The sequence below is a fragment of the Trachurus japonicus genome, chromosome 3 (genome assembly GCF_045865225.1).
Source record: "Trachurus japonicus isolate A0001 chromosome 3, Traja_1.0".
Classification (NCBI taxonomy): Eukaryota; Metazoa; Chordata; class Actinopteri; order Carangiformes; family Carangidae; genus Trachurus; species Trachurus japonicus.
Window position 1 is genome coordinate 2925423 of NC_140909.1, and position 20977 is coordinate 2946399.

Here is a 20977-nt window from a genome sequence, read left to right on the forward strand (position 1 = left end):
CTTTCTCACCTAAACATGTTTGAAATGTGGATAAAGTGATATATTTACAGAGTTTAGAGCTAAAATGAAATCAGCTTCTGACTGCTGATTGCGGCTCGGGTAGGAGGCAGGCTAACACTACCCATACACTTCCAGTGTTTGAGCTAAGCTAATTAGCGACTTTAGGTAGGAGGCAGGCTAACACTACCTATACACTTCCAGTGTTTGAGCTAAGCTAATTAGCGACTTTAGGTGGAGGCAGGCTAACACTACCCATACACTTCCAGCATTTGAGCTAAGCTAATTACGGGCGATACGACTCTATCTCCCTTGTTACTGCACACACAGTGGAAAAGATGGTGTCTATCTGCTGGTCATGGACTCGGGAGTGAGGCAAGACAAGAAAAAAAATGTTGGCGTACCCCTTTAAAGTGTCCACGTAGAATATCAAGACATCGCTCTGCAATACGTTCCTGTTTTATTATTATCATTATTTCCCCTTTGCCCCATGTTGAGTATTATGGTTGCTAATGATTGTAAATGACTGATGCTGATGTGGGTTTGTTTCCGTCACCATAGCAACAGCAGCAGCAGCAGCGTCTGGACCAGAAGAAAAACAGAAGTTCTGTTCACGAATATGAATGTGTTTCCTAAAACATCTGTTTTCCTCGTTTCTTTTCTCTTCTTTTTTTTTCATTTTAGCCGTTTCCCACTTGGTACAGGGTGTAAATAGAAATAATAATAGAGTGTATCTAACTGACCATTCTACTTTAAAATGATAGGGTCTCATAATAAAAAGCCAACTGTACATTTTTGAACGGCTCGTATGTTTGATTTGTAAAAACTCACACACACACACAGACGTGGACATGAGACAAGAGTTAAATTTAATGAAGGGAAGAGTCCCCCCCCCCCCAGTGCATCATGGGAAATACAATTGAAATGTTTGTACAAAAAAAAAAATCCAGAGGTGACAACAAAATAAAAACCACATTTGAATATTACAGAGTTTTAGATTTAGAGTTTACAAAGAAGAAAAGAAACAGGAAGTGAGATCACAGAACAAGTCTGACGTCATTCTACATTTTGTCTAATTGTTAATAACTAATAAAGTTCACTTTTTTTTCTTACCAATAACTGGTTCTTAAAATCTTTTTTAAAATTGGATGTCACATGCTTTTATATTTTAAAAAAGAAGAAGATCTAATGATCTAAAAGAGCTGGAGACTGAAGTTTTCAAGTCGTTTGTTCACATGTCGGGATCTATTTTCAGCTGCGGATTAATACTACACACTTAGGTTCACGTGTTTTTAGGGTTTAGTGATAAAACTAGTTTATTATAATAACAATAATAAGGATTAAGCTGCCAGGCCTCGGTCACAGATGTTTTTATTTCTCAGGATTAACTCGTTATTTTCACTAATTTCATTGTTGACAGAGGTACAGCTGCACATTTCCTGTTTGTCACATTAAATCTGAGCTCGTCTTGTCTCAGACGTGTGGACGCCATCACCTCCATAGCAACGCTGCCTCTCCCCCCTCCCCCCCACGCCTAATTATTGCTTTGAATTTATGCCATTTCATTGCTAAATGGAACAATCTATTTATTAAGAGCTCACCAAATTAAAGCCTCGCAGTGTGAGACTGGTTTTAAAACAGACAGACAAAGGTGAGAGCAGTGAATGAATTAAAGCCTGAGCACATCAAACACCTGTTTTAATGACATCACACAAGTCAAACTGTTTTTGTTTTGTTTTTTTAAAGGTTTTTAACAGAATATCTGTGTGGTTTTTATCCGAGCAGCTGCACGGACGGAGGCCGATCTGGGGATGTGACATCAGAGCTTCAGGTGCAGGACAGGTGAAGGGGTTTTGGGGGAAGACAGGACGAGACAAAACTGTAAAAACTCAAAATCTTTCCAAGAATATTTGTCTTATTTCTTGTCAAAATGTCTCAATTTTAATCAAAACTAACGTCTTTCCACTTAAAATAAGACTCGTCACCTAAAAATGAACTTGTTTTAGATCATTTTCACTTGTTTCAAACAAATTTTCAATTGAAATAAGTAGAAAAATCTGCCAGTGAAAGCAAGTTTTTTGTTCTTGTAATAAGGAAGAAAAACTTGCTCCACTATCAGATTCTTCTACTTATTTCAAGTGAAAATCTGCTTGAAAAGTAAAAAGTGTCTAAAAAAAACAAGCTGCTTTTTATGTGATGAGTCTGATTTTTAGTATAATTAGATTTGTTTTGACTAGAAATAAGACAAATATTCTTGGAAAGATTTTGAGTTTTTTGCAGTGAATGAGACAATGAGACGTTCACATGCATTTGTTCATGCAGAGCAGCAGCTCCAGACGCAGAGCGATGCGTGTGTGCCAGCCCAGCGGGAGCACGCGGATGTAACGCGCCACGATGGGCGGCCGCAGGAGGTTCTGCACCGACGAGGAGCGGTCCGAGTTCCCGTAGAAAACCTGAGGACAGAGAGAGATGATGATGAGGAGGAGGATGAGACTAACATTTGTTTTAATAATCATGTAACGTTACGAGACAAGGTTGTTTTAGATGCAAATGCAGCCGGAACTACATTCCAGACACGGCTGCTGGGCGGAGGGATCTCAATAGAGAAAGTAGTTCAGAGTATTGGCTTCATGTGTCGTAATGTTACATAATCATACGTTATTACACTGCAAAAACTCAAAATCTTTCCAAGAATATTTGTCTTCTTTCTTGTCAAAATGTCTAAATTTTAGTCAAAACTAAACTCTTTCCACTTAAAACAAGACTCATCAACTTGTTTTTAGATCATTTTCACTTGTTTCAAACAAACTTTCAATTGAAATAAGTAGAAAAATCTGCCAGTCAAAGCAGGTTTTTTGTGTTTGTAATGAGAAAGAAAAACTTGCTCCACTGTCAGATTTTTCTACTTATTTAAAGTGAAAATCTGCTTGGAAAAAGTAAAAAGTGTCTAAAAACAATCTACTTTTTAATGTGATGAGTCTTACTTTAAGTGGAAAGATATTAGTTTTGAATAGAAATTACATTTTGACTAGAAGTAAGACAAAATATTCTTGGTAAGATTTTGAGTTTTTGCAGTGTATCTCATAGCGTGGTGAATGTACAGGTCACAACTTGTCCACCAGAGCGTTGTGGAGTTGTTGAATAAATGTTGAACTGTCCCTTTAAAGGTTCAAGGGTGATGTCATGTGGATGATATACAGTCATAGAGGCCTCGGATCCTCTGACCGATATAAAAAAAAGTGAAGGACATTACATTTTCTATACTGCCACCTGCTGGTCACCTGTTGCAAAGGGAATCTTGGTTTGTTCTTATTTGATACTGTAGCAGTTTTAGCTTTGAACTAAACATTAATAATAAACTTATTTTTTATCATCTCAGAAATATTTCTAAAACACTAATATCCATTTTAAATCCTAGAGATGCTGAAATCAAAACTCTGAGAACTGTGAACACATCTCACATCCTGCTTCAGCTCTACACCGAGTCCCTATTCGTTGGTTTTTAGGATTTAATTCATCACTTTTAAAGTCTGTAGCTGTTAGAGGAACTGAAGTGGTCTCAGTCTGAGTCTCTACTGTTGCAGGTTTTCTCTGTTTAAAGGGATAGTTCAACATTTTTGGCAAATTGGCCCATTGCCATAATCCCTATAGTCATAGCAGTAGGTTCGTTACCTTTAATTGTCGGTGCAAGCTGTTTTTAGAACGGCGGAGCAGAGCCGTGAGCTGCTCAGAGCTACACTACGGAGGCTCATTATGGGATTTCTTGGTTTCCCTCATCAAACTCATCAAATACACAATCCAACAACTCCACAACGCTCTGGTGGACAAGTTGTGAGCTGCACATTCACCACGCTATGAGATAATAACACAACGTTACAAGACAGAGTTGTTTTAGAGGGAAATACAGAGACTGTTGATGAAAAACTGTCCCTGAAGGCAACGTGCATCAGTGGTTTTGCATGAATTTCCCTCTAAAACAACTCTGTGTGGTAACGTTGTGTTATTATCTCATAGCGTGGTGAATGTGCAGGTCACAACTTGTCCACCAGAGCGTTGTGGAGTTGTTGGATTGTGTATTTGATGAGTTTGATGAGGGAAACCAAGAAATCCCATAATGAGCCTCCGTAGCGTAGCTCTGAGCAGCTCACGGCTCTGCTCTGCCGTTCTAAAAATAGCTTGCACCGACAATTAAAGGTAACAAACCTACTGCTATGACTATAGGGATTATGGCAATGGGGCCAATTTGCCAAAATGTTGAACTATCCCTTTAACACTGTCATTTACCTTTTAGTGTGTGTTGTAAAGTTAAATAAACATCAACTAAAACAACATTAACAGGAACAAACAGACGTGTGTTTGTGAGTCTGCAGCATCACATTCAACCGCTTTGTCTTTTATCACAATAATGAAACTGAGTCTGAGTCCGGTCCGGTTCGGTCCGATCCGGTTCGGTCCAATCCGGTCCGGTCCGGTCCGGTCCGGTCTGAGGGGGACTGACCCGGTTGTTGCCGCTCTGGTCTTTGTAGTAGATCCAGTTGAGCGTGTCGTCGGTGCGGTACTGGACGCTGTACTTGGTGATCCACTCGTCGGCGTCGCAGCGGCCCTGGGTCAGGATCCCCGACACCACCTTCACCTCCGTCAGGTCGATCTGCAGCCACTGGCTGTTGTCCTGGAACTTAGACAGCCACGCACAGCTGCAGCACACACACACACACACACACACACACACACACACAATAACATTAGAGATGTTTGTTTCCTGCAGCCTGAAACTGAAGCAGTTAAAGGGATAGTATCATTTTTTTAAAGTGGGGTTGTATGATCTACAAATAGCCCCTAAGTACTTTAATTGCAGTAGAAGACTCTCTGCACTCCTCCCGTTAGCAATGCCAGCCCATAATAGCCCTGCCCAGAGATTTACAACATACATTGTTGTGAACAGACCCAAAGAAACGGCCTATTTTCGCGGCCTAAAAGAGGTTTTACCTGAAAAAAAATACACAGTTCCATTGTTCACTATAATATAATTTTTTCCAGCCCGTCAAAGTGCAGGAAAAGACACTCAAACATGCACCAGAAGTTTATTTACTTCAACAAGCCGACATGTTTGTAAAACTAGATCTAATTCAAAGTCTGGCGGAGTCGAGACCCAAGTTGACGCTCGGTGTGTTCAGGTGCAGTGGGAAGCTACCGTTTGTGTCATAAACACAGGAATATCAACTCTGGACTTGCTTCAAGTAAATAAACTTCTGGCTGCATGTTTGAGTCTCCATCTGACGCTGTCTGTGGCTTTGAGGGATGGAAACAGCCTAAGCAGCAGAACTTCAATCCGCTGCCATTCATCGTTGCCGTGGCGATGCGGGGACTTGGATCATCATGGGAGCTGGAACTGGACCGGTACCTACCCGAAGCCCTGGGCGTTGAGCCGGGCCTTGCTGGGGACCCAGGAGGAGAACCAGCCGGCGTACTGGTCCTGGTTGGAGCAGGTGATCTGGTCCGGACTCACCGAGCCGGCCTCGAAGCCCAGAGGCTTGTGGTACGGACACTCTGCAGCAGAACACACACAACCACACACAACCACACGGTCAGAACCACAGGGTCAGAACCACACGGTCAGATCAATAGATATAGAAACGTAGATGCCGCGTTCTATATCTGGCGATACGTCAGTGGGGCCGCCATATTGTGCAGGACACAGAACGTCTAAGCCTGTGAATATTCTCATTTGTCCAGGTCCAAGAGGCTTCATGCGTACATGAACTGATGAAGCCTTTTAGAGGTGAAACGTCTTCCTAGACAAAATAACTGAGTCCAGTTGCGTTTGATTTAAATTTCTTTGGGGATATCTACAGATCTACAGCTCTAGGTCACTGAATTGTCAGACTACACTACAGTAGGTCATTTCAATTTGCGCGTCTGTGTGTTTTCCTTTTTATTTTTTATATAATATTCATTTATATGCGGATCGAGAGTGACTGAGTGAGCAAAGCGCGAGAGAAACAGCAGATTCACCAGATGCAGGTTGACCGGCAAAAACTCAAACGAGACGGTTAAAGAGAGGAAAAACACAGAATATACAATAAGAGACTTTGTCCCGTCGTCACGACGTGAGTGAGGAAGGATCGGGTGGTGGCTCAGGTTTAGTGATGAGGAAACTGTCACTGTCAGCTGCTGCTCCAAACAGTCACTAACTTTAATTTGAAGGGACAGATTAGATGTTGATTTTGTTAACAGGGACTTTGTTGCACCCAGACATTAAGCATATCACTGTGGTGCGTCTTGAAATCCCTCTTTGTGCAAAGCGGGAGATGACAGAAAGAGTCAGAGAAGTGAACTACTTAATTGAAGCTACATTGTTGTGAGTTGGCTCCGGTGGCGTGTAGGAAGCTCTGCACCGTGCTCAGTGTTTCAGCTGCTTCTAGACTAGGATCATGTAGTAATGTAGTTAACGTCCCCAGCGTAAATGACGCCTGTGAGTAGATTTAATCAGAATCTGGGGTTACAACCATGGTTACAGCGTTTAGAACGGCAGTCCTTTAGAACTTCAGTCCTGCACAACATGGCGGCCAGCAGATGCATGGTGGCGCTGTTCGGCAGCATGGAACGCGGCATCTACGTTTCTATATCTATGGAACAGAACCACACGGTCGCTGATATGACTGAGGTTTTAGTCTTTGGGCCAGAGAAGGATGTCTGCGCTAAAATCCAACCTACGGAAGGAACCTAGGTGTAGTTTTTGACTCATCAACATCATTCGACACCCACGTCAAACAACAACTGACCAAATCATGTTTTTTCCACTTAAAGGGACAACGAGGAGTTTCTCCAGCGACAATAAAAAAGTCTGATATTAATGTGGATGAATCTCCGTTACCACTTGTTAAAGGTGTACAGAAAAGAAAACTGAATTTGAGCCCACTCTGGATCATAAAATTAATGTGATAACTCATCTTTCAGACGATGTAGGCCAAACTTTGTGCAAAATTCTATTTTTGAGTAAATCCAGGATGAAAGTGTGTATTTTTTTTTTCGCATTGGATAACGCAGGCGCACGGATTATACGTCAGCCTGTACACGATTCACCAGCCACTGATATTGGATCCGTAATCCGTCAATCAAACGTCTGAGACACGCACACACACACGGAGCTCGGTCTCGTCCCAAGCTTTGAATATCCCGCCCGCTCGAAAACGACCAATCAAATTCGTTTTCCTTACTCGGGTAAACTCGTGTTGCAGCTCGTGACAACTCGGCGCGACAAACAGGACAAACGGCCATTTCTGTACAACTTTAATGGTCCATTTTAGATAAATCTATGGTTTTGTCTCTATGGTTATTTTGTTATTATTTTTGTTATTATTAGTTTCTTTACTTTTGGTTTCGTGGCGAGTCATGAGAATAACGCCGCCGTATGAATCTCCGTTTATGGTGGGAACTACGACGGTATGTGATCGTCTTCCAACCTCTGACTTTAATTCTTGATGAATGAAAACATGAGTCTGTCTTGCACCGGTCAAAGAATTTCACGGTGTGGAGGCTCATAAATGTAGTGAGGAAACACTTCGCTTTTACAAAACTCCTTGTAGGGCTGTTCGATTAATCGATTTTAAATCGTAATTGCGATTATTTGGAATCGTAAAAATCGTTTTTTTACTCTAACTAGGGTAATTACGGTAAAGCCCCCGTTCATGAATCTGGGCTGTGCTGAACTATGGTAATGACTGCTGCCTCCTTCCTCCCATCACACTCTCCCACTGCTCTCCAGTCCCCGCACACTGGAAACAAGCATGTCGGCATTTTGCTACTAAGACCAGCGAGGATTTTGTTGCCAAAAAGACCAACGGCCCTTTTCCACTACACAGTTACAGCTCTCACGGTCCATTAGGTCCATTTAAAAAGACACAAACAGCACACAAAATAGTTTGTCATTTAACAAATTGTAATCGTAATCGGAAATCGATTTTTCAGAGAAGAAAATCGAGATTTTATTTTTTGGCAAAATCGAACAGCCCTAACTCCTTGTTGTTCCTTTGGGTCCCTTAATTAACGTTAGTTAGTACATTATTAAGCATTAATTAACTTTTTTAAGATATATTAACAATCATTATTATGTATTACTTAAGGTTAGGAAAGACATTAATTAATGTAACCTATTACTAAGCAGTTAATTAATGTTTACTACTCAAAGTTAGTTAATCAATTCAAAGTTGAGTAATGTAATTAGTTATCATTATGTATGCATTACTCAGCGTTAGTTAACACATTAGTTTATATATTAATGCTTAATTATGTACTAACTAACGTTAATGAAGGGACCCTTATTGTAAAGTGTTACCAAATATTTTAAGATAGAGCATTCGAAGCAGTAGCGCCCAAACTCTGGACCTCTCTTCCTGCACCCCTACGGTCTGTTAGCTCCATTGACACTTTCAGAAAACAACTCAAAACTCATCTTTTCAGAAAAGCATTTGACTAATGTCTACTTGCATCTTGTTGTTCTTGGAATGTTTCCTTTATTTTGTGACTGTGCTCTTGTATAAAGTGTCTCTATTCATGTGTCCATTTTGTGGACACACAACTGTTTTCTGACTCTCTGTGTAAAGCACTTTGTGACACTTGTCTGCGAAAAGTGTTATAGAAATAAAATAAACTGAAACTGAAACAGTCAGAACCTCACGGTCAGAACCACACGGTCAGAACCACACGGTCAGAACCGGACCACTGGGACCGGCTCCTCTGAGCTGCTCTGGAAAACCAAGATGGCGCCCACTGTGGCGAACGTCTCTGTGGGTCGCTTCAATGCTTTTTAATGCTGCCGGAGGAATCATCATGGAGTAAGAATTTCATTGTACTGTGTGACGCTGTCTTCAGTATTTATGACAATAAAGATTTGAAATTGAAATCCTGAACTCTCCATCCTTCTCCCTCCCTCTTCTCCTCCTCCTCTTCCCCTCCTCTCCTCCCTCCTCTCTTCCTCCTCTCCTCTTCCTCCCTCCCTTCTCTCCTCCTCCTCTCTTCCTCCTCTCCTCCTCTTCACCCTCTCCTCTTCCTCTCCCCCTCCTCTCTTCCTCCTCCCTACCTCCTCTCCTCCTCCTCCCTCCCTCCCTCCTTTCCCCCTCCTCTCCCCCTCCTCTCCTCCCTCCTCTCTTCCTCCTCTCCTACCTCCTCTCCTCTTCCTCCTCTCCACCCTCTCCTCCTCCTCTTCCCCTCCTCTCCTCTTCCTCCTCTCTTCCTCCTCTCCTCTTCCTCTCCCCCTCCTCTCTTCCTCCTCACCCTCTCCTCCTCCTCCTCTCCTCTCCCCCTTTTCTCCCCCTCTTCTCCTCCTCCTCTTCCCCTCCTCCTCTTCCTCCTCCCTACCTCCTCTCCTCCCTCCTCTCTTCCTCCTCCTCTCTTCCTCCTCTCCTCTTCCTCCTTACCTCCTCCTCTCCTCTTCCTCCCTACCTCCTCTCTTCCTCCTCCTCTTCCCCTCCTCTTCCTCCTCCTCCTCCTCTCCTCCTCCTCCTCTTCCTCCTCCTCCTCTTCCTCCTCTCCTCTCCTCCTCCTCCTCCTCTCCTCCTCCCTACCTCCTCTCCTCCTCTTCCCCTCCTCTTCCTCCTCTCCTCCTCCTCCTCTCCCCCTCCTCTCCTCTATCCTCACCCCCCTCTCCTCCTCTCCCCATTTTCTCCCCCTCCTCTCCTCCCCCCCTCCTCTCCTCCTCCTCCTCTCCTCCTCTTCACCCTCTCCTCTTCCTCTCCCCCTCCTCTCCTCTTCCTCCTCTCCTCCTCCTCTCCCCCTCCTCTCCTCCCCCTCCTCTCTTCCTCCTCTCCCAATCCTCCTCTCCTCTTCCTCCCTCCCTCCTCACCCTCTCCTCCTCCTCCTCTTCCCCTCCTCTCCTCTTCCTCCTCTCTTCCTCCTCCCTACCTCCTCTCCTCTTCCTCCTTTCCTCTCCTCTCTTCCTCCTCCCTACCTCCTCTCCTCTTCCTCCTCTTCTCCTCCTCCTCTCCTCCTCTTCACCCTCTCCTCTTCCTTTCCCCCTCCTCTCCCCCCCCTCCATCTCTCCATCCTAACAGCAGCAGCAGCAGGTTAAATCTCCGTGGCGACAGATCAGTGGTGGTGTCCATTAGAGCAGCAGGAGGACAGATGGTCGTCTCCTCTCCACAGATTTAACTCTGTGTTGTTGCTCTCACGTTTTGATCTCATCTGATCTGTCAATCTGCCCCCCCCTCCACCCCTCCTCCCCCCATCTCCCCCTCCATCTCCCCCTCCCCCCTCCCTCTTTAAAAACACAACAACACTTTGGTCTTGAACTTAGTGAACTCAGAAGACGAAGATGCTCATGAGGGAGTTTGTGTTTTTTGCCTCAGCAGCAGCAGCAGAAGACGAAGACGAAGCTGCTGCGCTTTTGTTTGTTACTCCTGCGTAAAGCCGCTCTGGCCCAGGTCACATCCTGTCTAATCCCAGTATTACAACGCACACACACACACACACACACACACACACACACACTCAGCAGCGTCTGTGTGAGTCAGTCAGCAGATAAGTGTTTGCATAACGTGTGTGTGTAATGGGAGCAGCTCTGGTGTCTCTGTCTCTACAACTATACTGCAAAAACCAAGAATATTTGTCTTATTTCTAGTCAAAATGTCATTTCTAGTCAAAACAATCTGATTCTACTTACAATAAGACTCGTCACATAAAAAGCAGCTTGTTTTTAGACACTTTTTACTTCTTTCAAGCAGATTTTCACTTGAAATAAGTAGAAAAATCTGATAGTGGAGCAAGTTTTTCTTTCTTATTACAAGCACAAAAAACCTGCTTTCACTGGCAGATTTTTTTTACTTATTTCAAGTGAAAATTAGTTTGAAACAAGTGAAAATGATCTAAAAACAAGTTAATTTTTAGGTGATGAGTCTTATTTTAAGTGGAAAGAGATTAGTTTTGACTAGAAATGAGACATTTTGACAAGAAATAAGACAAATATTCTTGGAAAGATTTAGATTTTTGCAGTGTAAAGACTGAAGTGAGACGGTGTCAGTCATCTCCTCGTCCTCGTTGGATGATAATCAGAGTCTGTGTGACTGTGAGCTCGCTGCCGTCTATTACCAGCTCTGTAATCTGAGACGGTGATGATGATTATCTGCTGAGGTCTCTCTCCTCTCCTCATTCCTCCTGTTGCCACACTGCAAAAACCCCAAATCTTTCCAACAATATTTGTCTTATTTCTTGTCAAAATGTCTCATTTCTACTCAATACGAATCTCTTTCCACTTAAAATAAGACTCATCACCTAAAAATTAACTTGTTTTTAGTTCATTTTCACTTGAAATAAGTAGAAAAATCTGCTGTGCTTGTAATAAGGAAGAAAAACTTGCTCCACAATCAGATTTTTCTACTTATTTCAAGTGAAAATCTGCTTGAAAGAAGTAAAAAGTGTCTAAAAACAAGCTACTTTTTATGTGATGAGTCTTATTTTAGGTATAATGAGATTTGTTTTGACTAGAAATAAGACAAATGTTCTTGGTAAGAGTTTGAGTTTTTGCAGTGCAGGTGATTTGAAGGAAAACTCGTCCACTGCTTCACAGCCTCAGACCGTTTCAGTTTGATCTCCACGACTTGAAGAGGAGAAGAGGAGATTCTGGTGGAGAGTTAAATCCTGGGACGAAGGAAGTGAAAGTTTTTTTTATTTTAATTTTTTTTTATCTGAGATTAAAAAGCGTCTTCTGGGTTTGAAGCTGCAGAACTTGTTTCTTGTTTCTTTCCGTCTTCTCTCCATCTGCAGCCCCTTCCCCGAGGAGGTGCAGTCAGTGGAGCATGTTGCTCCCTGTGGCGTCAAATCTGGAGTCTAATGCACTCATGCATGTACGTGCACACACACACACACAGATCCCCCTCCCAGGGCCGGTCCCTGGCATAAACCCTCTATGTGGTTGTTTAGGGCCACAGCCGTTAGATGGGGGGCCACATGATCAGAAAGGTACCGGGGTTCATCAAGTCATTTAAACATCCTGAGGTCTGCACGTGCAGCTATGAGCTTTATATGTAATGTGAAGTCAATATTCAGCTTCTTTTATCTCACATTTGAGACATTTGGTGAAAATAGAACGGCAGAATGACAACATTTGTGCTCAAAAAGCGATTTTACAAAATGTCATTTTAGACTTGTTTTCTACACTTATCTATTACTGTATTCATATCCTATTTCAAGCACCAAAACAGTTCATTCTCATGACTGCAGGAGTGTTTTCACAAGGGATTTGACATTTTTCAAAAAGCAGACCTCAAATTTCCAGCATTTGTCCTAAATTATTTCTTTCTACAGTGTTCTAGGACAAACTGGCCTCAGTGTGCTTACAGCGGAGGTTCTAATATTTAGACATAAAACACTTGAGTATTGTTACATCTGCAAGTATCTTAAAAAGATACATTTAAGAAAATATGTAAAAGTGGAGAAAATGGCCTCAAACCTCAGAGGGATAAACACGTCTGTATTCAGTTTTAACCAGTGATTTGGTGTTTGCGCTTAGTGTACACTGCAAAAACTCAAAGTCTTTCCAAGAATATTTCTCTTATTTCTTGTCAAAATGTCTCATTTCTAGCCAAAAGTAATAAATAAGACTCATCACATTAAAAATTAACTTGTTTTTAGATCATTTTCACTTGTTTCAAACTAATTTTCACTTGAAATAAGTAGAAAAATCTGCCAGTGACAGAAAGTTTTTTGTGCTTGTAATAAGAAAGAAAAACTTGCTCCACTATCAGATTTTTCTACTTATTTCAAGTGAAAATCTGCTTGAAAGAAGTAAAAAGTGTCTAAAAACAAGCTGCTTTTAATATGATGAGTCTTATTTTAAGTAGAATGAGATTTGTTTTGACTAGAAATGAGACATTTTGACTAAAAATAAGACAAATATTAGTGGTAAGAGTTTGAGTTTTTGCAGTGTAGGCCACAAACAAAAATCTTGTTTAGGGGGCCACCAAAATCCTATGGCCGGCCCTGCCCCCTCCTCTTTGTTTTGTGTGTGTGTGTGTGTGTGTGTGTGTGTGTGTGTTTACCCGGCATGCAGTCGACCCCTCGCACCATGGAGGAGCCCGAGGCGATGGAGGAGAACTCGGTCGGAGCTTCTCCCCCTTCACAGTCGCATTTACACGACCTCCTGGTCCAGGCCTCGGACACGGCCGCCTCCTGTCGCCATGACAACACGACATCATCATCACATCATCATCATCACATACAGAAACACAGAAATATATTGACTCATGTTCTCAGCCTGAACTACAGTTACGAATCAAGAACGGATGGAAAGTACACTGCAAAAAATCAAATATCTTGCCAAGAATATTTGTCTTATTTCTAGTCAAAATGTCATTTCTAGTCAAAACAAATCTCATTATACTTAAAATAAGACTCAAGTAGCTTGTTTCTAGACACTTTTTCCTTCTTTCAAGTATATTTTCACTTAAAATAATCTGATAGTGGGGCAAGTTTTTCTTCCTTATTACAAGCACACAAAAAACTTGCTTTCACTGGCAGATTTTTCTACTTATTTCAAGTGAAAATGTGTTTGAAACAAGTGAAAATGATCTAAAAACAAGTTAATTTTTAGTTGATGAGTCTTATTTTACTTAGTTTTGACTAGAAATGAGACATTTTGACAAGAAATAAGACAAATATTCTTGGAAAGATGTTGAGTTTTTGCAGTGTGGCCAGTAAGCTAAATCTGGTACAAGGCATTATCATCTTCTCATTTCGAGACTAATGTTATTTTGTACATTGTCCCTGATACAAATAAACGTATTAAACTAAAACTAAAAACTAAACTAAGAACAGAAACGATGGTCTGCAGTTTGTTCTTCGTACCTCTTGAGCAGAGACGCCGGTGAAAACTGTCCAAAGGAGAATAAAACGGAGGAGAGAGAGAGTGAGGGTCAGTGGTCAGAGCATCACATTTAAACACACATCTAATAAATAAATAAACCTAAAGATCCTGAGAGAGACAGATAAATTGAATTCACCAGATTAAAGGTTTAAAGGTGCAGTTCGGCAATACTTAAACTGTGGAAAACACCTACAGTACAGTGAACCCCCTGGGACTAAGAGAGTGGATAAACATTATGGTTAAAACAGCTTCATATATGAAGTTCTGCTCGACAAGATGAATAACAGGAATAAGATCAAGGCTCCAGTCTGGGACTTGTTTTGGACTCACATCACATTGACTGATGAACCTACAGTACAGCTATTGCACTGCAAAAACTCAAAATCTTACCAAGAATATTTGTCTTATGTCTAGTCAAAATGTCATTTCTAGTCAAAACAAATCTAATTATACTAAAAATAAGACCCATCACATAAAAAGCAGCTTGTTTTTAGACACTTTTTACTTCTTTCAAGCAGATTTTCACTTGAAATAAGTACAAAGCACAAAAAACTTTCACTGGCAGATTATTCTACTTATTTCAAGTGAAAATTTGTTTGAAACAAGTGAAAATGATCTAAAAACAAGTAAATTTTTAAGGTGATGAGTCTTATTTTAAGTGGAAAGAGATTAGTTTTGATTAAAATTGAGACATTTTGACAAGAAATAAGACAAATATTCTTGGAAAGGTGAGTTTTTACAGCTTGAATACCTTTTCCTGAGTGTTTCCAACATGTTGTATGTACATGTATATGTTCTCCAGCTATGTAAATGCATCAATATGTCCCCTCTACATCATTTACATGGTACTTTTTATTTTATTTTATTCTTGTTTTGCTATGCCACTGATGCTACATGTACAGTAATGTGCATACGATGTCTCACAACGTAAAATGTTCTACTGTCAAACACCAGAGATAACAGGGTCTCTGCAGGTTTCACCAGCTCAAATTTAAAACTTTTTAAGACCTTTTAAAGACCATTATGGATGAAATTTAAGACCTATCATGACAAATAAAAAACGTACAAAAGAAATGCAGAGTCACAGAATTAGAAAGTTGCGTGTTAGGCTTGTTTGTAGTTGAGATGAAGTGTTGCAGGAGCATTTTATTGAGCATTTTGCGGTAGCGAGGGCTCTACCAGAACATTTTTCCCAAGGAGCACGCGGCCTAAAGTCAACTATTTTCCCGGTTCAACACTGCAAAAACTCAAAATCTTACAGAGAATATTTGTCTTATTTGTAGTCAAACAAATCTCATTATACTTAAAATAAGACTCTTATGTCTTTCAAGCATATTTTCACTTAAAATAATCTGATAGTGGAGCAAGTTTTTCTTTCTTATTACAAGCACAAAAACACCTGCTTTTACTGGCAGATTTTTCTACTTATTTCAAGTGAAAATTAGTTTGAAACAAGTGAAAATGATCTAAAAACAAGTTCATTTTTAGGTGATGAGTCTTATTTTAAGTGGAAAGAGATTAGTTTTGACCAGAAATGAGACATTTTGACAAGAAATAAGACAAATATTCTTGGAAAGATGTTGAGTTTTTGCAGTGAAGGTTCCAGGTTTAAGACCTGTCTAAAATTATTTAAGACTTGAACACAATAATTCAACAAACTTAAGACATTTTAAGGCCTAAAATTTAGATTTTCAAATTCTAGACTTTTTAAGACCCCGCGGATACCCTGGATAACAGAAATAAAAACTTGAATTACATTTTAAAAAAAGGTGCAGTTCGTACCGTCGGCTCCGAGGAGCAGCAGCAGCAGCAGGGTCGGAGGGAAACGCTGCATGTCGATCGTCGTGGTCGTGGTCGTGGTCGTCGTCGTGGTAACCTGCTTCAAACCGAGACCGAGCTGCAAGTGACACGGAGAGAGAGAGACAGAAAGAGAGAGGCTGGATTACAGTAATCCACAGGACTAATGGCCTCACCTCTAAAGCCCCAAGCCCAAAGCCCCCGACACACACACACACACACACACACACACACACCGCAGGAAATAAAAACACAAACATAAGGCCAGAGTGTGTGTGTGTGTGTGTGTGTGTGTGTGTGTGACAGAGGGTCTCTGCTGGGCGCTGTGATCCATGTGATCGGCCAGAAGGTCGGTGTCGTTTTCTCCTCCTGTTCAGTTGATTAAATCATCACGTTGATCATCTAAAAAAAACAAACAGATAAAAATGTAAATAAATAAATACATAACATTTAAAAAAAAAAAAATTGTTTTAAAGGGACATTGTGTAACTTCTCCTGTTCTCTATTCATGAAAATCGATTATTTGGTTCAAAAGTCTGTTTTTCATTAATCAGTAAACCCCCCATCAACAAACTGATGCCGTTGCAAACAAGCTTGAAACATAGACTTATTTAATTTTTTTCGGGACAATTTCGCATTTCGGGGCTTCAATACAAGACGGACATTACATACGAGCAGCATGGAGGTATTTGGATGTTTTTTGGTGTGTCTTTTTGGACGAAGAAAAGTGAGCTCCGTTCTCAACCGTTATATGGACATGCACTGCTACGCCGAGACCCCCTGTAACTCAGAGAAGCCACGGAGGACTCTGAAACTTCTCCCAGCCCTTATGCTGCCTTCATGTGCTATGGTAATTATGGTAAATACCAAAAGACGACATGAAAAGTGCAGATGAACACCCTCTCATGTGGTATTTTCCACTGGGCAACTCGTACAATATTTTGATGCCCGAGTTGCCGAGATGAGAATAACCTTTGACCTTTCCAACATGGTGGCGAGCATCGCAAGATTGGTTAATGGTAAGCAAGGCAAGCCTTTAGAAAACAGTTAGCAGCTATTCACTTTATGTATGCCTGCATGTACAGTAAAAACACTTTTAAAAAGCCAAATAGCCAGAGCTACATCTCCATGAATATTAATATTTACCGTTTGAGTTTTGATAATTCATCTTCTTGCTGTAAGAGATGAACTAGGCGATCCAAGATGGTTTTACCCCATGTAGATGCTGCACCTGTATATCTATGGTTTTACCCAAGTAACAAGTCTGAATCTGTGTGTCCACCATCTTTATTTTCTCTGTACAACAACAAAAGCACATGAACACAACGCACTGGTAAATACCAGGTCACAAGTGGAAAATACCATCTGTACCACAGCACATGAAGGCAGCATTAGTCCACATGAGGAGGAGGAGATAATGAGTTTGAAATTTCAATTTTAGGGTGAACTATCCCTTTAAAGGATGTAAAGCTGCTGCGGCCGGTTCCTCCAGGTGGGTGAGAGACTAATTAACCCTGATTAGACAAAGCTGTTTTCAATTTGGGTTCATTAAAACACACTCACACACTCTTTAAAAGCACCTCACACACTCTCTCCTGGAGCTTCAGTTCTTCCTGTGAGCTCGTGACAAACCTTCCTGAGCAGGATGAAAGCTGCTCTCAGACCAGCTCAGAGGAATCCTCTACAGACGACGACGACGAAGAGGAAGAGGAGTCGAGTCTTCTCCACCCGGATCTACAGAGCTCAGAAAGAGGTGAGAGGAAGAGGAGGAGGAGGAAGAGGAGATATTTGTCTTATTTCTTGTCAAAATGTCTCAATTTTAATCAAAACTAAACTCTTTCCACTATAAGACTCATCACCTAAAAATTAACTTGTTTTTAGATCATTTTCACTTGTTTCAAACTAATTTTCACTTGAAATAAGTAGAAAAATCTGCCAGTGAAACAGCAAGTTTTTTGTGCTTGTAATAAGAACGAAAAACTTGCTCCACTATCAGATTTTTCTACTTATTTCAAGTGAAAATCTGCTTGAAAGAAGTAAAAAAAAAAAAGTGTCTAAAAACAAGCTACTTTCAATGTTATGAGTCTTATTTTTTTGTATAATTAGATTTGTTTTGACTAGAAATGACATTTTAACTAGAAATAAGACAAATATTCTTGGTAAGATTTTGAGTTTTTGCAGTGTAGTCGTAGACTAAATGCAACTTTTATTTCTCATAAGACAGAGTCGGTTAATTCTGGTTTTTGTAATTGACACAGATGACACAGGCCTAAAGCTCATCTCTCACTCCAGAGATGTAAAACCATACATACAGACTTTGGCTCAAATATTTCCAAAAGCACCAGAAAAACTAACACTTCTATCACCTGGTTTTAATCACAGCAAGGCCCACACTGCAAAAACTCAAATATCTTAACAAGATTATTTGTCTTATTTCTAGTCAAAATGTCATTTCTAGTTCAAACATACTTAAAATAAGATTCATCACATTAAAAGTAGCTTGTTGTTAGACACTTTTTACTTCTTTCAAGCAGATTTTCACTTGACGTAAGTAGAAAAATCTGATAGTGGAGCAAGTTTTTCTTCCTTATTACAAGCAGATAAAACTTCCTTTCACTGGCAGATTTTTCTACTTATTTCAAGTGAAAATTAGTTTGAAACAAGTGAAAATGATCTAAAAACAAGTTAATTTTTAGGTGATGAGTCTTATTCTAAGTGGAAAGAGATTAGTTTTGACTGGAAATGAGACATTTTGACAAGAAATAAGACAAACTGAACACAAGGTGAACAGTACAGGTCCCCTGTCCCTCATTAAATACACAATCCAACAACTCCAAAAACTCAAATCTTACCAAGAATATTTGTCTTATTTCTAGTCAAAACAAATCTCATTATACTTAAAATAAGACTCAAAAGCAGCTTGTTTTTAGACACTTTTTACTTCTTTCAAACATATTTTCCACAAGTAGAAGGATCTGATAGTGGAGCAAGTTTTTTCCTTATTATAGGCACAAAAAACTTGCTTTCACTGGCAGAATTTTTCTACCTTTTTCAAGTGAAAATTTGTTTGAAACAAGTGAAAATTAACAAGTTAAGTTATTGTAAGTGGAAAGAGATTAGTTTTGACTAGAAATGAGACATTTTGACAAGAAATAAGACAAATATTCTTGGATGATTTGAGTTTTTGCAGTGTGATGACTCCAGTGCAGCAGGTGGCAGCAGCGAGCACCTTTAATAAAAAAAAAAAAAAAAAAAAAAAAAAGTTGGTCTGTAGCGTGTCAGAAACACCTGAGTTCACCTGAACATCCCATAGATCTAAACCTGTTGACCCTCTCTCTGTCTCCTAGCAGCAGGCGGGGATGAGCGGTCCAGACCTGCGGCCCGGTCTTCCCGGCGTGCCGCGGCCGCTGCTGCTGCGGCTGCTGAGCGTCGAGGCGTCTCGTCTGTCGCGGTCCAACCGGCTGAAGGTCGTCACGGCGCGGGAGCTCAACGCCGCCGCTGCTCGGCTCAGACACCGGACGGCCACCAGAGCTGCTGCATGAAGGAACAAAGAACTGTTTTATTCTGTTTTATTCTCTAATATTAAAGAGTTGAGTATGTTTTTAAAAAAAAATCTGTTGACTTGTTTTTAATTCAAAAGTTCTGTACAGACAGGAAGTGGAATATGAAGCTTGTTACCCAGGAAACTCAGAAAAAGATTTCCTGTTTGTAGTTGGTGTTGGTGTCTCTTTACACTTCACTGGAGTTTTCTCACATGTTCAGAGTTCACAGCTTCATCAGGCCTTGAACCTGTAGCGTAGCCAGGTAGGGGGCGGGTGGGGCGGGCGCCCCAGGCCCAGGTTCACCATAGGCCCACTGACAAGGGGGTTCTTGAGGACCGATTGCTAGAACCACAGCAAATATGTTTGCTTTGCTACTGTCAATTGAACCCGTCGCAGTACCCCTTACAGCCCCCCTCTTCTTCGCTCTTTTCCTCCGCGCGCTGTTTCTGTTTGTGTGCACTGTGCAGGCTCATACAGCACCGCAAAGCACTCGCCCTGCTCATCAAGCTAGAGTTGTAACGGGCCTACCCGCGGTCGTTGAAGTGCGGACCCGACACGGACCGATACACTGATTATTGGGCCGAGCCCGGCAAAAAAAAAAAAAAAAGCAGAATAAGCCAGATGGCAGCCCAGCCCCGGCCCTGGCCTGACCTAGTCATTACGAACCCGACTCGAACCAGCGCGTCGGGTTGGGCTGTTTATGCTCATTTAATTGACAGACACTATCATTTCGCTCTGTGCACGTCCTCACACATAGAGAGAGACTCATAGGAGCTCAGCTTCACGACTGAGACACGAATAGCGTATTTCCTCAAATAATAGCCGGCGTTATTCAATTAATAGCTGGGTCTCACGGACGTTCAGTCAGGGGAGGCATTTGAGGCAGTGCCTCACCTACTGTCAGGAATAATTAAATTATTTAGTTAATCTAAGGTTTAATTATTTTTTTTATTTCAGATAACTTTACCACAGGTTTAAATGTGTCAGCATTTGGTGATTTTCTCTGTTTACCTCCGGTCAGAAACCACTGTACGGTGTGTGTGTGGCTGACGCTACGCTGCCTCATTGCGTAACTCTACTGAGTGTGAGCAGCACGTACGTTCACGTTGCTTTCGTGAATTGTAAACAAACAGACGCCCCCTCGGTTTTAGCGTCCAGCAGTTTAGCGGCTAATTCAACAGCAGTGATGGATAACTGTACCGGAGAGGCTCAACAACTTTTTTTTAAACTTCATTTGAGGAATAAACGGCAGCTTTTACCTGACGGGAGACCAACGGCTGAGCTACGGCAGCTAACAGCTAACAGCTAGCAGGTTTTACCTACTTTTCTCTCTCTCCCTCCCTCTCTTCTTTACACATGCACAGCCCAGGTTGTCTGTCATATCTGTTGTAAACTTTGTAATAATAGCTTGTTGAGTACAGTTAACACTATTGTTGCTTTGGTTTGAGTGTGGATTAATTGTTAACGGTTTGTTGTGAGCGGTGGTTCAATATCGCGATCCTGTTATTGATGAGTTGGATTTTAATAACAGCTGATAACTGTGTAGATGGCGTGGATTGTGATGAGAAGGTGTTGCACACATTTTAAGAGTTATCTGTGCAAAACCTGTTTGTTGTGACTTTCTTGCGTGATGAGCTGATTTGCTGACTGTGAAGACTGAGAGGAGGGGACAGCATTGCACTGTCGGACCTGGGTTTCTGCTCCGTGTCCGGAGACGGACTGCAGAGCAGCTGTGAAAATGTTCTGATTGATGGGGAGTGAAGCGCTGCGCCGCAATGTGGTAACT

At 41.3% G+C, this 20977-nt stretch overlaps 2 protein-coding genes across 2 annotated transcripts; one reads left to right on the forward strand and one right to left on the reverse strand.

Moving 5' to 3' along the window:
• Positions 1-1425: 1425 nt before the first annotated feature.
• Positions 1426-15708, reverse strand: rs1a (retinoschisin 1a). The gene is made up of 6 exons (XM_085805177.1): positions 15609-15708; positions 13029-13158; positions 5403-5544; positions 4496-4691; positions 2296-2450; positions 1426-1885 (listed from the first exon to the last, which is right to left on the reverse strand). The coding sequence occupies exons 2-5, from the start codon at positions 13054-13056 to the stop codon at positions 2298-2300; spliced, it is 519 nt and encodes a 172-aa protein (XP_085661303.1). The 5' UTR covers positions 13057-13158; positions 15609-15708; the 3' UTR covers positions 1426-1885; positions 2296-2297.
• Positions 15709-17253: 1545 nt separating this feature from the next.
• Positions 17254-19191, forward strand: LOC146989417 (uncharacterized). Its single transcript, XM_085773065.1, has 2 exons — positions 17254-17402; positions 18997-19191. Exons 1-2 carry the CDS (start codon positions 17295-17297, stop codon positions 19189-19191), a joined length of 303 nt encoding a protein of 100 aa, XP_085629191.1. The 5' UTR covers positions 17254-17294.
• Positions 19192-20977: the final 1786 nt, after the last annotated feature.